At 38.5% G+C, this 12888-nt stretch overlaps 6 protein-coding genes across 6 annotated transcripts; 2 read left to right on the plus strand and 4 right to left on the minus strand.

Annotated features, from left to right (window-relative positions):
• Positions 1-138: 138 nt before the first annotated feature.
• RAD17 (Rad17p) lies at positions 139-1344 on the plus strand (the record flags this gene model as incomplete). The annotated part of the gene is made up of 1 exon (NM_001183788.1): positions 139-1344. The coding sequence occupies one exon, from the start codon at positions 139-141 to the stop codon at positions 1342-1344; it is 1206 nt and encodes a 401-aa protein (NP_015013.1).
• Positions 1345-1489: 145 nt separating this feature from the next.
• On the minus strand, positions 1490-1921 carry RPS12 (40S ribosomal protein eS12 RPS12; the record flags this gene model as incomplete). Its single annotated transcript, NM_001183789.3, has 1 exon — positions 1490-1921. One exon carries the CDS (start codon positions 1919-1921, stop codon positions 1490-1492), a length of 432 nt encoding a protein of 143 aa, NP_015014.3.
• A 557-nt stretch (positions 1922-2478) lies between these two features.
• MRS6 (GTPase-activating protein MRS6) lies at positions 2479-4290 on the minus strand (the record flags this gene model as incomplete). The annotated part of the gene is made up of 1 exon (NM_001183790.1): positions 2479-4290. One exon carries the CDS (start codon positions 4288-4290, stop codon positions 2479-2481), a length of 1812 nt encoding a protein of 603 aa, NP_015015.1.
• Positions 4291-4784: 494 nt separating this feature from the next.
• GPB1 (Gpb1p) lies at positions 4785-7478 on the minus strand (the record flags this gene model as incomplete). Its single annotated transcript, NM_001183791.3, has 1 exon — positions 4785-7478. One exon carries the CDS (start codon positions 7476-7478, stop codon positions 4785-4787), a length of 2694 nt encoding a protein of 897 aa, NP_015016.3.
• Positions 7479-8102: 624 nt separating this feature from the next.
• Positions 8103-9767, minus strand: NDD1 (Ndd1p; the record flags this gene model as incomplete). The annotated part of the gene is made up of 1 exon (NM_001183792.1): positions 8103-9767. One exon carries the CDS (start codon positions 9765-9767, stop codon positions 8103-8105), a length of 1665 nt encoding a protein of 554 aa, NP_015017.1.
• Positions 9768-10129: 362 nt separating this feature from the next.
• On the plus strand, positions 10130-12685 carry NUD1 (Nud1p; the record flags this gene model as incomplete). Its single annotated transcript, NM_001183793.3, has 1 exon — positions 10130-12685. The coding sequence occupies one exon, from the start codon at positions 10130-10132 to the stop codon at positions 12683-12685; it is 2556 nt and encodes an 851-aa protein (NP_015018.3).
• Positions 12686-12888: the final 203 nt, after the last annotated feature.

Here is a 12888-nt window from a genome sequence, read left to right on the forward strand (position 1 = left end):
TTCCATCAAAGTTTTCCTACATAAACACTAAGGTGGCTAGAGACGCGTAACAAAAGTTAACGTTACCGGTAAAAATGTGATTATACAAATCAATCTCACAGAACGGTGTGGAAACAAAGTAGTTGAAGGATTTCAACTATGCGAATCAACAGTGAGCTAGCGAACAAGTTTTCTGCCTCAACGGTGCACTTAGAACATATCACAACTGCTTTAAGTTGTTTAACACCTTTTGGTTCTAAAGACGATGTGCTTATATTCATTGATGCTGATGGGCTGTCATTTGTCAGGGAGAATAATCATGTGATAAAAATCCAACTACTGTTATCTCGGGAGCTATTTATGTCTTATTCGTATAGAAATGAAACTGAGGATCACATGAAACTTTGTGTAAAAATAAATCATATCTTAGATAGCGTTAGCGTGATGAACAGGAATTCGGATGACATTGTTGAGTGTACTTTATCTTATGATGGACATGGATCACCATTTGTACTAATATTTGAAGACTCGTTCATTTCTGAGAGAGTGGAGTACTCTACCTACTTAATTAAGGATTTTGATACTAATGGACTAGAACTCGATAGAGAAAGGATAAGCTTTGAGGCAATTATTAAGGGCGAAGCCCTTCATTCAGCCTTAAAGGATCTAAAAGAAATCGGATGCAAAGAGTGCTATGTATATGCAAAGACCGAGGCGAATGATGAGAATGTATTTGCCCTGATATCTAAATCTCAGCTAGGATTTTCTAAAATAAAATTACCCAGTAACAGATCCATACTAGAGAAGTTACAAGTATTTGACGGAGATTCCACAACAGTAATAGATGGTTTTGCTGTAATTGGGTTCTTCGATTTCACCTCGTTTGATAAAATCAGAAAGAGTACTAAAATTGCAAGCAAAGTCCTTTTCAGGATGGATGTTCATGGCGTATTGAGTGTAAATATTCTAAGTCAAACAGACGATGTCATTATCACTGATACTACAAGACCTTCAAATAATCGACCAGGTAGTATTCGCCAACTGCAGCTACCCAAGGATTATCCCGGTATAGTAATTGAGGTTTGCATGCTAGAAAAAGAATCCATAGATGAGGCAGCACAGACAGAAATAGAACTCCTGATGGAGACTAATGAACTTGGCAATCGTAATAGTTTTAAAAAATCAACTATAAGAAAAAGATATGGTACAGATAAAGGCAATGAAACTTCAAATGACAACTTGCTGCAATTGAATGGGAAAAAAATTAAACTACCATCTGAAGAAGAAAACAATAAAAACAGGGAAAGTGAGGATGAAGAGAATCACTGCAAGTATCCAACAAAGGATATTCCTATATTTTTTTAAGTCAATATCCAGCATCGCAGAAAACGCAGAACTTCATTCAGCATTTGGTAATTTTATAACATATAACTTACAATTAAATAAAAGTTTAACTATATATTATTATGTGATCTAACTCTAGAAAAAGTACTAATGAACATCACACCGTTTATTGTTGGGAGAAGTGTTCCATGATCATGGACAATTCATCAGTTTCAGCACCCCAGTTCTTGACAACAACAACGGAGGCACCGACAACCTTTCTGGCGTTACCTTCACGGTCGATCTTACCCAAACCAGCCCATTCACCTAATTGCTTAGCATCAGCAACCTTGATCAATGGAACCTTGTTTTCTGGGTCGTTAGCCAAACCTTCAACCAACTTGATAATGTTAGCTTCAGTAACAGAGCTGACCAAAACAACCAATAAAGCTTCACCTCTGGTTAAAGCCTTGGTAGATTCTCTCAAACCTCTAGCTAGACCATCGTGAACCAAAGCGGTTCTCAAAACAACCTTCAAAGCATCTTCGATAGTAACTTCGGCAGTTTGTTCAACAACAGTTTCTTCTTGAACTTCAACGACTTCTTCAACGTCAGACATTTTTCTTCTCAATAATATATAGTCTAGTTTTTGACTTCTTCGACAGTAAGATAATTAAACTGCTCCGTGAAGAGTTTTGAATTGGGAAAAACAATTGAACAAGGAACACTTATAGACCTGTTGTGATAAGAGATGACATAACTTTTATAATATGTCCTGCGGAGAATTCGATGAAATTTTGCAAATTGTAAGTTTGCTTGAAAGTTTGCTTGCGGGTAAGGTATTCTGAAAAAAATAAAATGATTCCACAATGGAAATGTGAAGATGTTGTAAACAAATCAAATGTACGGATGCACAATGGTAAACAGTACTGGATTTCTTTTTATATCACCGTTGAGCCGAAACAAACCCCGAAATAACCATTTAATATGCCAAGATGTACAAACCTCGTCTTTGCTTATTCAACTGCTACATTCGCAATACCTCAATAACGAGGTGCGTATATACATGAAGCAGAATTTTTTTTTACATATATATACTATTCATTAACTTGTAAGAAGACATTAATCACCGTTTCCTGAAGGGAAAAAAATACTAAATAGAATATGTCTTGCTCGTCATATCTCCATTTCACCTACAAATTCACCGGAACCTTCCATATTGACATCGTCGTCATCGTCTATGGCATTTTCAAATTGTTCCGCATTAGCAACGCCGCTAGCCTGTATTTCATCCTCATCTTCAAAATCTAAATCGAAGAAGTCATCATCACTGCCAACTATCTTTTCGTATAAAACTTTGGCTGCGGTGACTACTTCATCATACGATATCTCAGCAGAAGGCATGGTTGTATATATGACGCCATTATCACTCGCACCGGGAATATACTTTTTTTCCAAATCTTGATTTACATCAAAGAAGGAGGAGTTAACTACACCAAAGGGTGGCGTGGATGTGTATTGGGTATAATAAAGTTTAAATAAGAACTGTAATCTTTCCCTAGGAACATACTCCTTAAAAGATTGGCCTAACTTAACTGAATTTACTATTGTATGACCATTTCCCGTTAGTTGAACAATTTCTTCGTCGTTCTCTAAACCTGAAGACGATTCCCTTAGCAGGGCCATTTCCATAGCTTCTAGAGCGGCATCAATGTCCATTTCAGCACGTGGGCCTTGTTCTGTGGTCGATAAATACCATACAATAGTTCCTTCTGGACAAATTTCGCTGCCAGCACCGAGAATAAAGGCTTGTACTACTTCCTTATTACCAGATTTCAAAGAGCCAGGAGGGAAGACTACCATGGCGGCCGATTCACCCTCATTGAACCATTCAGTACAGGGGTTTTCAACTATACAGGTCAAACGATGAACCTGGTACTGTTGTTGAGGGACATGCTTACTGTCTTTAGGTGCTTGCGTAGGCGATATTATCACTTTCTCTGAAACTTCAACTTTGGATCCATCTTGGAATGTGGCCACTTTAGTTGTAGGGTTGAAGGATACCAATTTCTCATTGAGTTTGTAAGTAGCGCCACCTACAGCGGCAGATCTACAAAACCCTTGCGACAATTCTCCTGGCCCACCATACTTGGAGCATAGTGCAGGGAATGGTCCATAAACATCGAAACTAGTTAGATATCGACGAATCCTTTGTAAAGCTTCTGGTACTTTTACGTTGAGATCATAACATAACCCAATTGAGAAGATTAATTCGAAGACTTGTGGTTTTTCTAATTTAAACTTTTCCCCTAAAAAATCAGACATGGTCCTCTCCGCGTAGGGTTGCCATATTTCCGTTTGTGCTTCCCAGTTGAGTACGAATTTGATAAATTTCATTAAGTTCCTCTTTGTCATTAGTGGTAGGTTTTGATCCGTGAATATTTCTTGCTTTGTATTTGTTAGTTTTTCGAAACAATCATTTTCATAAGTATGGAAATTAGATAAAGATTGGAATTCTAAATACTGGTGAACTCTTGATTTGATTAAGATGGATAATAAATCAGATTTTGCAAATAGGATCTTCGGGGAAAGATCAATACCGAAATCTCTTGAAGAATATTTACCACTACCGATTAGCGTGGATACATACAACTTCGCATTTTTATAGCAACTTACTGAGCCTTCATTAACTTCATTTACCCATCTTTTGATTTGGTCTACAGTTAGTGTGGCTGAAGTGTCACCGTAATAATCATTCTTATCAATATGAAGGACATTGGAACCTTGCCAAGCTAATGCAGCAGCCAATACACTCTCTACCATACCAGTCCCTGCGATTAAAACATCAACTTTATCTGGTGTAGTGGCTGGCAAAGGGTCTTCAATACCGGCTAAATGCGGGACAACTAGAGGACTTGGATTTTGAGTAAAACTGAAAAATGATGGGCGGCGTTCTGCCATGGATGGTCTACGTTCAGGACTTAACATAACTTTTTTTCGGTCAATATTAGTCTTCCTTTTTTTATTTGTATTATAGAAACTGAAATGTTGCTGTTAAACCCTTAAAAAAACAGTAATAAATTAAACTTAAATGTTTATATCCGAAGGCAGTATCCTAGTGTCTTTTAGTTTATTATCGCAATGTGATAGTTTATCTTTCAATAATGATGGAACGGAATAAAAATTTTTCTTGTACTGATTGAATTTAGTTGCGAATTAACCGTACGCACAATCAGTGTATATTACTTCTGTAAAATCAAATGTGCAACAACTTTTGAATATATTTAATGACGGGAAAAGAACACGGGAAACGCTACTATTGTTGTATAGTGCGATATAGAACCTTTTTTTATCTTCTTCACTTGTTCTGTTTTCTTTTTTTTTTTTTTTTTTTTTTTCAAGTTCCACGAAAAAATTTTCTCGTTTTCCTTTAGTCACTCTTGTCACATAAGGATTATCCGAACCCCGCCCCGCGGAATTAATTAGTTGGCTAGATTCATGCTTGGTAGAATGAATTGTAAGACAGCTCCTCTCAAGTAAAGGCTCGAAATGTCTTCGCGACCGGCTACTACACCTCCTATTAAGGTCATGGTTCCTTTGACCAGTTCTATAGTACCTGCGACGGCCAATACTTGGTGGGGTGTGCCGACATGAGGATCCATAATGACAGATTCTTTAGTATCTCCATCATTTCGTATTAGCTTGCAACCTTGAAGGCATTGTGTATTTAAATCCACGACATTTATAACGCCACTTCCGAGTGGAACACCCGATATTACTTCTTCAGGAAGAGTTTCGTCCCGGTATATTCGGTCAACATCACCTTGTCGTAGACCCCCGATAAGCACAACCTTGTGGCCTACAGTTGTCATTGAGTGTCCTACCATACATAAGTTGATAGGTACCAAACCATCAGATTCCTCTTGTGTTTTGGCATAAAGGTCTATTTTAGTCCAGGTTTCGGAATCGAAGTCAAACCACCACATATCGCTGCAAACGTCATAGCCATCTGAACCTCCGTGGAACGCAATAGTTCTTCCGATTGATGCACATTTTTTTGATGGATTCAATGGTGGTGTATGTTTAGGGCTTGTGGGAGGACTGGATGTGGTATTCCTGGTAGACTTTGAAGAAGTGTCTTCACTAGTACTATTATTAGAATTGGAAATATGCATACTATCGCGACCACTCTTCTTCTCCTTCCTTGAATGTGGGATATTCGGAAAAAGTGGTTGAGAAGGCTTATTTCCTGGGCGTATTTCCAAATCGATGGAGAAGTCATTTTTCAAGTTCCTCAGTAATCTCGTTTCTATGGGTTCAACATCCTTGGTAAAATAATCTGGTACACAGCACGCTGAAAAGGCTCTTCTGCTCGGCCATAATTCTGGATCATCAATAATAGGGATCTTAGTAGCAGTTACAGTATCTGCAAATTTATAATAATTACGTTTCCCACGAGAAACTACAGGGATATTTATCTTCCACATGTCATTCATAGCTTCATACTTGTCGTCACCAGTCTGACTATACCCTCCAAAGATCAGAATGGTATTAACAGATGAGCAAATGTGTGTTGCTGTGCTACAATGTTTGGAAGAGAGACTATCTGTAGACCTTGGGTTTGTTACAGGTGGAATTGCATCATCCTCTAAATAGTCCGTACTTCCTGGTGAACCAACCAAATCATCTATTTTGTGATCCCCATTACCTTGGCGATATGGGCTTATCGACCTTCTTCCTTTCGCACTTGTTGTGGTATTTTCATTGGATACATTGTTGTTGGAATTACTTATTGATGCCTGCATGTGACCAAATCTTGGCGAGAAATTATTGTAAATTGCAAACTGGTACGGAGGAGCGACTAATTCAATCTTTGAGAAATTGAACGTCACTGTATCTAGAATGTAACCAGTATTGTTCAAAAAAGCTCTTTTTCTTATAAAATATCTTCCCTTATCATCAACTTGGGTTTCCGACTTGATTTCAAACCCGCCATACAAAAAGATATGCCTTTCAGTTAATTTACAGCCCTGGGTGCACACCAGTGGGGGCGGAATGTAACCAGAAATATCAGGTCTTGTTAGTCTGGAAGAAGTCAAGGAAAAACAGTACAAGTGAGGATTAGGAATCATGGATGGGTTATTAATTAGCTCTGGTATTAGTGGTGGCGGTAAATTCTTTATGCCATCCACGTAAAAATCCTTTAGATCAGGCGCTTCCTCATCATATCTATGACATGCCATCAAACCACCGACAATAAATAATTGGTCGTTCAACTCGACAGAACAATGATATGAAAGGGATGGAAGTTTATATTCTGAAAATATTGAAGCGATTACAGAAGAACCCGAAAAAGTGTCATAACTTCTAGGAACACAGTCTGTACCATTGATAAAGAGTGGACATGTCTTGTTCTTGAAAATGTCTAAATCTGATTCCGAGAATGTTGGAATCGGCGTTGTTAACCTTACATCTTCCGGTTTCGAACTTGATACTAATAAAAATCTAAATCTTCTAGTGATCATTGGCATCCATAAATTATGCCTTTTTAAAACATCACTGTCCCTTAGGTCTACCGTCAAAAGCTTTTTATAATACTTAAAGTACGATATTGTCGAACGTGAGCGAAGAATTTCCAATCTTTCTGACGAATAATGGAAAGCACCATGGCACTTGGCATTACACTCGTCGTCAGTATTATCTTCAAAATCGTATATATCATCTTTGCTCTTACGTTCATCATCGAGGTTCTCCATATTCAAGGCAGTGTTTCTATTTCTTACTGTCATTTTCAGCGTATATGGATCTACCTCATTTACGCAATTACTGACGAAATCGTTCAAAAAACAGTAGGTCTTTGTTCTCTCAGTGAAGCCTGTAGAAGAATCAGAAGAACTGATTACACTTCCTTGCCTAAAGCTGGTAAAAGTAAAAGGTTTTCTTGATTCATAATATTTTTTCAGTAAGGCTTCATTTTCTTTTCTAATCCTAGAGTCAATATTGTCGCTTAACGCTTGGTCGAAAACAGAAACATAATTTGAAATATACTTTAATGAATCGTATTGCTCCCTGTAGTGAGACCTTTCCTCTTTACTGAGTTTGATATGAACAGCTGGCTGAATGTGTAAGGGATGAGCTTCTAGACTGTGCGATCCGAATGTGCTTGCTTGAGGCATTCTTATGTAGAAGAATTGGTACGGAAAGCCTTAAAGTAGCCGATATAGGGAGGTCGGCTCAATTTTTGAGTTAAAGAAAGTGCTGCTTTTGCAAGATTCTTCTCCTTTCCTTTAAAAATGCCGATTTCGACTCGATATGTGACTTATGTGATGGGCACCATACCATACTAACAGCCATGTCATAATAATGAAATTATACGCCGGGGAATTGCTTTTATGGGATACCCGGAAATTAGAGGGAATATCGTAAAATCTGGCAGTAACATCAATTAATGATACTTATAATAAATTGATTGAAAATAGTTACCTATTTACCTAATCATATGTATATAGTTTAAACTCCTTAATATATATGAACATCCTGACGAACAATATGAAACCACAGAATAGTAGTAAAGAAAAGAAAAAATGATGATTATGAAATAAAATGTAAAAAATGTCCTCGATTGATGTATGTATTCTTCGTGCCATAAATTTGTGATCGTTCTTTTTTGTTTTTAAGATATTTTCAAAATGTTGTGTAATAAAAAATGTTGAATGGGATGAAACAAGACTAAGCGAAGGAGAGAAAAATGCTTGAAATTTCGATTAAAAAAAAAAGGTGAGATGCAAGTTTGGTTAATATTACTGTGAATTGAATAAATTTCCATTAGATTTAGAATTACAGCTTTTCCTTGCTTGTGATTTCGATCCGGAATCAGAAAGTAAAGACTGTGATCTTTTGAGTTTACTTGCTCTTTTCTTTGTTACGTTTGAATTTGAATTCCCTGCACTCGAACTTGCATTCAATGATGATGATAAAGATGACGATGATGTATCCTGGTTAAATTGATCAATATTTGCCACAATAATTTGAAATTTGGAAGGTTTCTTCCCATTTTTTTTGATTCGACCCTTTGAATTATTATTGCCTGATTTGCTCTTAAAAGAAACTGTGTTTGAACTTGAAATTGGATTGATTCCCGTATCACTTCTAAAAGACCCCATCTTGGGTAGCTCAGGAATTTGTAAGGCAGATGTACCTGTGGTTGTACTATGCAAAGAATTACAATTTGGTGTTGGTGATAAAGGTAATCTTGTCAACCCCAAATCAAACAATTGGTCATCCACATTGGAATCCAGAATGTTATCTGATCTCGAAGCTAACAAGGGAATTCTAGAGTTATCCAATTTGGAGATAGATTTAGTTATTGATGAATTTAATTGGATGGTAGTCGGTGAAGAGCCGTATATGTCCTGTTTATTTTCGTTGTCCTTAGTTAGTGTGCTAGTGCTATTGATGGTATCCTGGGGGGTTTTAATAAATAATTTTTTATTGTTAGATCTTAGCGGCGTTCTCTGTAAGATGTTGTTGGCATTTTCCAGCCCTATGGATGTTGCATTAGTGGTAATATCCTTTCTTGCCTTCTGAAAATCCACTAACGCGCTGTTAGACGATATCAATGCTTTTGCATAAGGTGTACCGACGTCATTCAGAATTTTTCTTCCATATGGTGTCAACGACAGGGAGGAGAACCTTTTTGATGGAGATGTCGGCAGCGGTTGATTGAACATGAGATTCATGTCAATCTTACTCAGAGGAGTGCGTGAAAATGCGCCGGTGCATGAAGATGAGGGTGTTTTTCCATTACTCTTCAAAAGATTGTTCAAATCGACATTGCTAAAAACATTCTGTTGTTGACCTGGGTTCTCTGTGGTGCTTTGCTGAGCACCGTTAGAATCTGTTACAAATCGAAGTGGTGTCTTTGCCGGAGTTTTGTGAAAGAAATTGAAATTGGTGGACGGAGAGTCCAACAAAAATTCTTTGAATTGCTCTGGGGATGCAACCAAAAATTCGCTGGGTAAAGAGTTGCCGAACTGCAAAACAGAAGAAGGTTGAACGTTGATATCGTCCAAAGTCTCACTTGTATCTGTCCTTGTGACAGCAGGAGGTACAAGTGAACCTAGAGCTTGCTGTTGTTGTTGTTGTTGTTGTTGTTGTTGTTGTTGCTGTTGTATCTGCTGATGATGCGGTAATATACTGTTCTCTACCAACGACGATTCGTTGCTCGAACTGTTGTGAGCGTCTGTATTGGCAAAATGATCTTGAGTCTGTTGATACTGATTAGAAGAATAGGGCGTGGGGAATTGAGTCGTTGTAGGTAACGGACTGTTAAAATTATATTTGAATTCTGACATTACCTTCAAAAAATTTGTATCTGCATTATTGTCCGTAGAGGGCTGTCTTGAGGAAGTTGCAGTTGCCCCAGTTGAGGTATAATTTTGCTGGTAGCTTATATCTCTGTCCATAGTTGGAATCAATGCTCTATTCTGACCAATTTATTCCAATTTGGACACTTTTTCCACCCACAATGCCGATGCCAAATATTCAGAAGATCCTTGCAGCTCCTTAAGGCTCTGTCCTATTTGTTTTGTTTTGTTCTTGTTTTGTTGTTTTTTTTTTTTGCGTCCCGTTTCTTTTCGCGAGGAGGGTTACGCCAAACGCCAAAAGGCTTATGCGGGTAGTGACCTAAACTTGTTTACTGGAATGCTATTAACGATGCACAACAGATAATGAATAAATACAGATGAGTATCTAGGATGCCAGAAGTGTTCAACAATATTCAGGTGAAAAAATTGCCGACTAGGTTGAATAGTAAAAGCATACCGAAATGGATATGGATACGCAGGAGGCAGAACTATCGAGCCAGCTGGAGAATCTTACAATAAATTCACCACGAAAGCTACGCTCGAACGCGCACAGTAACAGTGGTAAAGTGTTTAAGGAATATGAAAGTAACCACGATTTTCAAGATTCAAATTTTACTTCCCAAGTTGTGGAACCTGCAATATCCGATTCTGTCAAAAAACCTCCTACAATGACAGTTTTGAACAACTATAGCACGGTGCATCAGAAAGTGCCGTCAGGTTTTTCAGGCACGACTGCTACATCTCATCAAGAAGCTCAATGGAAGCAGTATTTCCCTGGTATTGGTAGCGGCGGTGGTACCAACTTTGGTGGCGCTGTTGGTACTGCAAACAAAGTTCCTGAATCGGATCTCATTGTGAGCGACTTGGTTAAGGATTTATCTGGAGTTCTTGAAACAAATACATTTAAAAGACATTTAGATATGAAGAATAAAACTACTACTATGCAGACCCATGAAAACCATGATACGATTAGTATTTCACATTCTAAAGATTTCTTTAACGCTGAGAAGGTCTCATCGTCGTTTTCTGATGACAGCGATTCTGGCCCAGCAGCTGAGGCACATGATGTATTTGATGGCATATTACAAAAGCAAAAATCGAATTATTTGGTGGGTTCTTATCCAAGTAATAGCAACAACAAAAACAATAATAATAATAATAATAATAATAATAATAATAGTATTAATATTAATAATAAGGATAACGCTAGAACGAAGGAGGAGGACGAAGAGGACACTTCCAATTCTTTTGAATTTTCATCATCGTCATCCATGTCGTCCTCTCAAACTCAATCAGGCAGAAAATCAAAAGTTCTCAAGAAACCTCCATTGAACACTATTTCACCCGGTCAATTGGGATATCAGTTTAACCATACACACGGCGCATGGGATCCGCCGCTGAACCAGGGCTTAGATGTGTCGAGTTCACATTCTCTGGACAATACATCTTCCAACCAGTCCCAGTTCGCCACAATGGTACCAACTGGAGATAATCACACTAACGGTAAGGCACCTTCAATTCTAGATAAGAAGGCGTATGAATTAACCAGTACCAAACCAGGTGATGTTGGCTACCGCCAAAAGAAAATACAAGAAGAAGAAAATCTAGCAAATAGCGATGACACGCCCCTAGACACACCAAAATTTAATGACCTTTTTACGAAAAATGGCACTAGAGCGAAGGTTAAAGGACAAATGCGTACCTCTCGTTCAATCTCTAATTCCAATCTACTAGAAGCTCACAAGAAACTAAAGACCTTCCCCGCTGAACGGGTTGAAGATATTACGTCCATTTCCGAAGTAAACACCTCGTTCAACGAAACTGAAAAGCAGCTAATATCAATCTTGACTAGTAAACTATCTGGTTCTCCAAGCTATGATTCCGATTGGGAAAAAATCCTGAAAGTTGACCTATCAAGGGGCAAACTGAAGAATATGTTTGGCATGCAAAGACTACTACCGAATGTATTAGTGCTAAACCTTAGTGACAATGAAATGAACACTCTAGAAGGTATACCCTCGAACGTTGTACAGCTATTTTGTTCAAACAACAAAATAACGAGCGCACATTGTTCATTAGCCGGATTCCACGATCTGGAATGCCTCGACTTATCGTACAACCTCTTGAATACAAGTTTAAAATTTTTGTCACTTTGTCATCACCTGCAAGAGGTGAACCTTTCTTACAACTCCATCCAATCCTTAGAAGGGATAGGATCCTCCAGGATGAAAAAACTGAACCTTTCTAACAACGAGATTAATGGTATCATCGATTTCGAACAATTGATACTAACAAACAACTCTGTCGTGGGCGGCTGGTTGACCGTGGAAGTCTTAGATCTAAGCAACAATAACATAATTGGCGTAAGAAACATCAATTGCTTGCCCCGCCTGAAGGTTTTAAACCTCAATGGTAACCCGCTAGTTTCCATCGTGGAATCTTCTAAGATGGAGAACGGAACGTTGAGAGCGCTTTCCATCAAAAATACAGGAGGCGCGCTATCCAAATTACAAAATTACAAGTTGGATGATCAATTCACGTTCCCCTACCAAAATCTAAAGATTCTAAAACTGGACGGCTTCGCTCAACTTAGCAAATGGCAAAAATGGCCTGCCACTTTGCAAATTCTGGAGATCAACGGCGGCCTGGCCTCCTCTTTGCCGCGATTCTCTTCTCTAAAATCCACCAACTTATATTCTCTAACTATAGCTAATGTTAGAGACTTCACACACTTACCAGTGGACCTCTCCAAGGAACTACCGTTCTTGCAAGAGCTACATCTGCCAGGCAACAACCTACAAAACGCACACAAGTTAACAAAAACTCTCCCACGCCAATCAGTAAAATTTCTTGATCTACGAAATAACCCAATCACGACACCACGCCACGATCGCGCCAGCACGAGCTTGCATTACCGGCAGTTGCTCCAGCTTGCTGGCCTCTGCCAGCAGCAATGTCCCGCCCTGGCGACCCTCTGGTTAGATGACACTCCTGCCCCAACTGCCACGAATCTGTAACCCCATAACTATACCCGTACGCAGTACTAAAAATGTATGTAATTAGTAAATGTATGTAACAATTTCACCGTTTTGTGTAACAATTCATTCATTCATTCTTTTGATCCTTTAGTACCGTCCGCACATGATGTCATTTCCCCCTCATTTTTGTTTGCTGGTATGATTCCCCGCCCGGGCGACGGTACGGCTGTTATCCAGCGATG

Source organism: Saccharomyces cerevisiae, chromosome XV (assembly GCF_000146045.2).
Source record: "Saccharomyces cerevisiae S288C chromosome XV, complete sequence".
NCBI classification, from domain to species: Eukaryota; Fungi; Ascomycota; class Saccharomycetes; order Saccharomycetales; family Saccharomycetaceae; genus Saccharomyces; species Saccharomyces cerevisiae.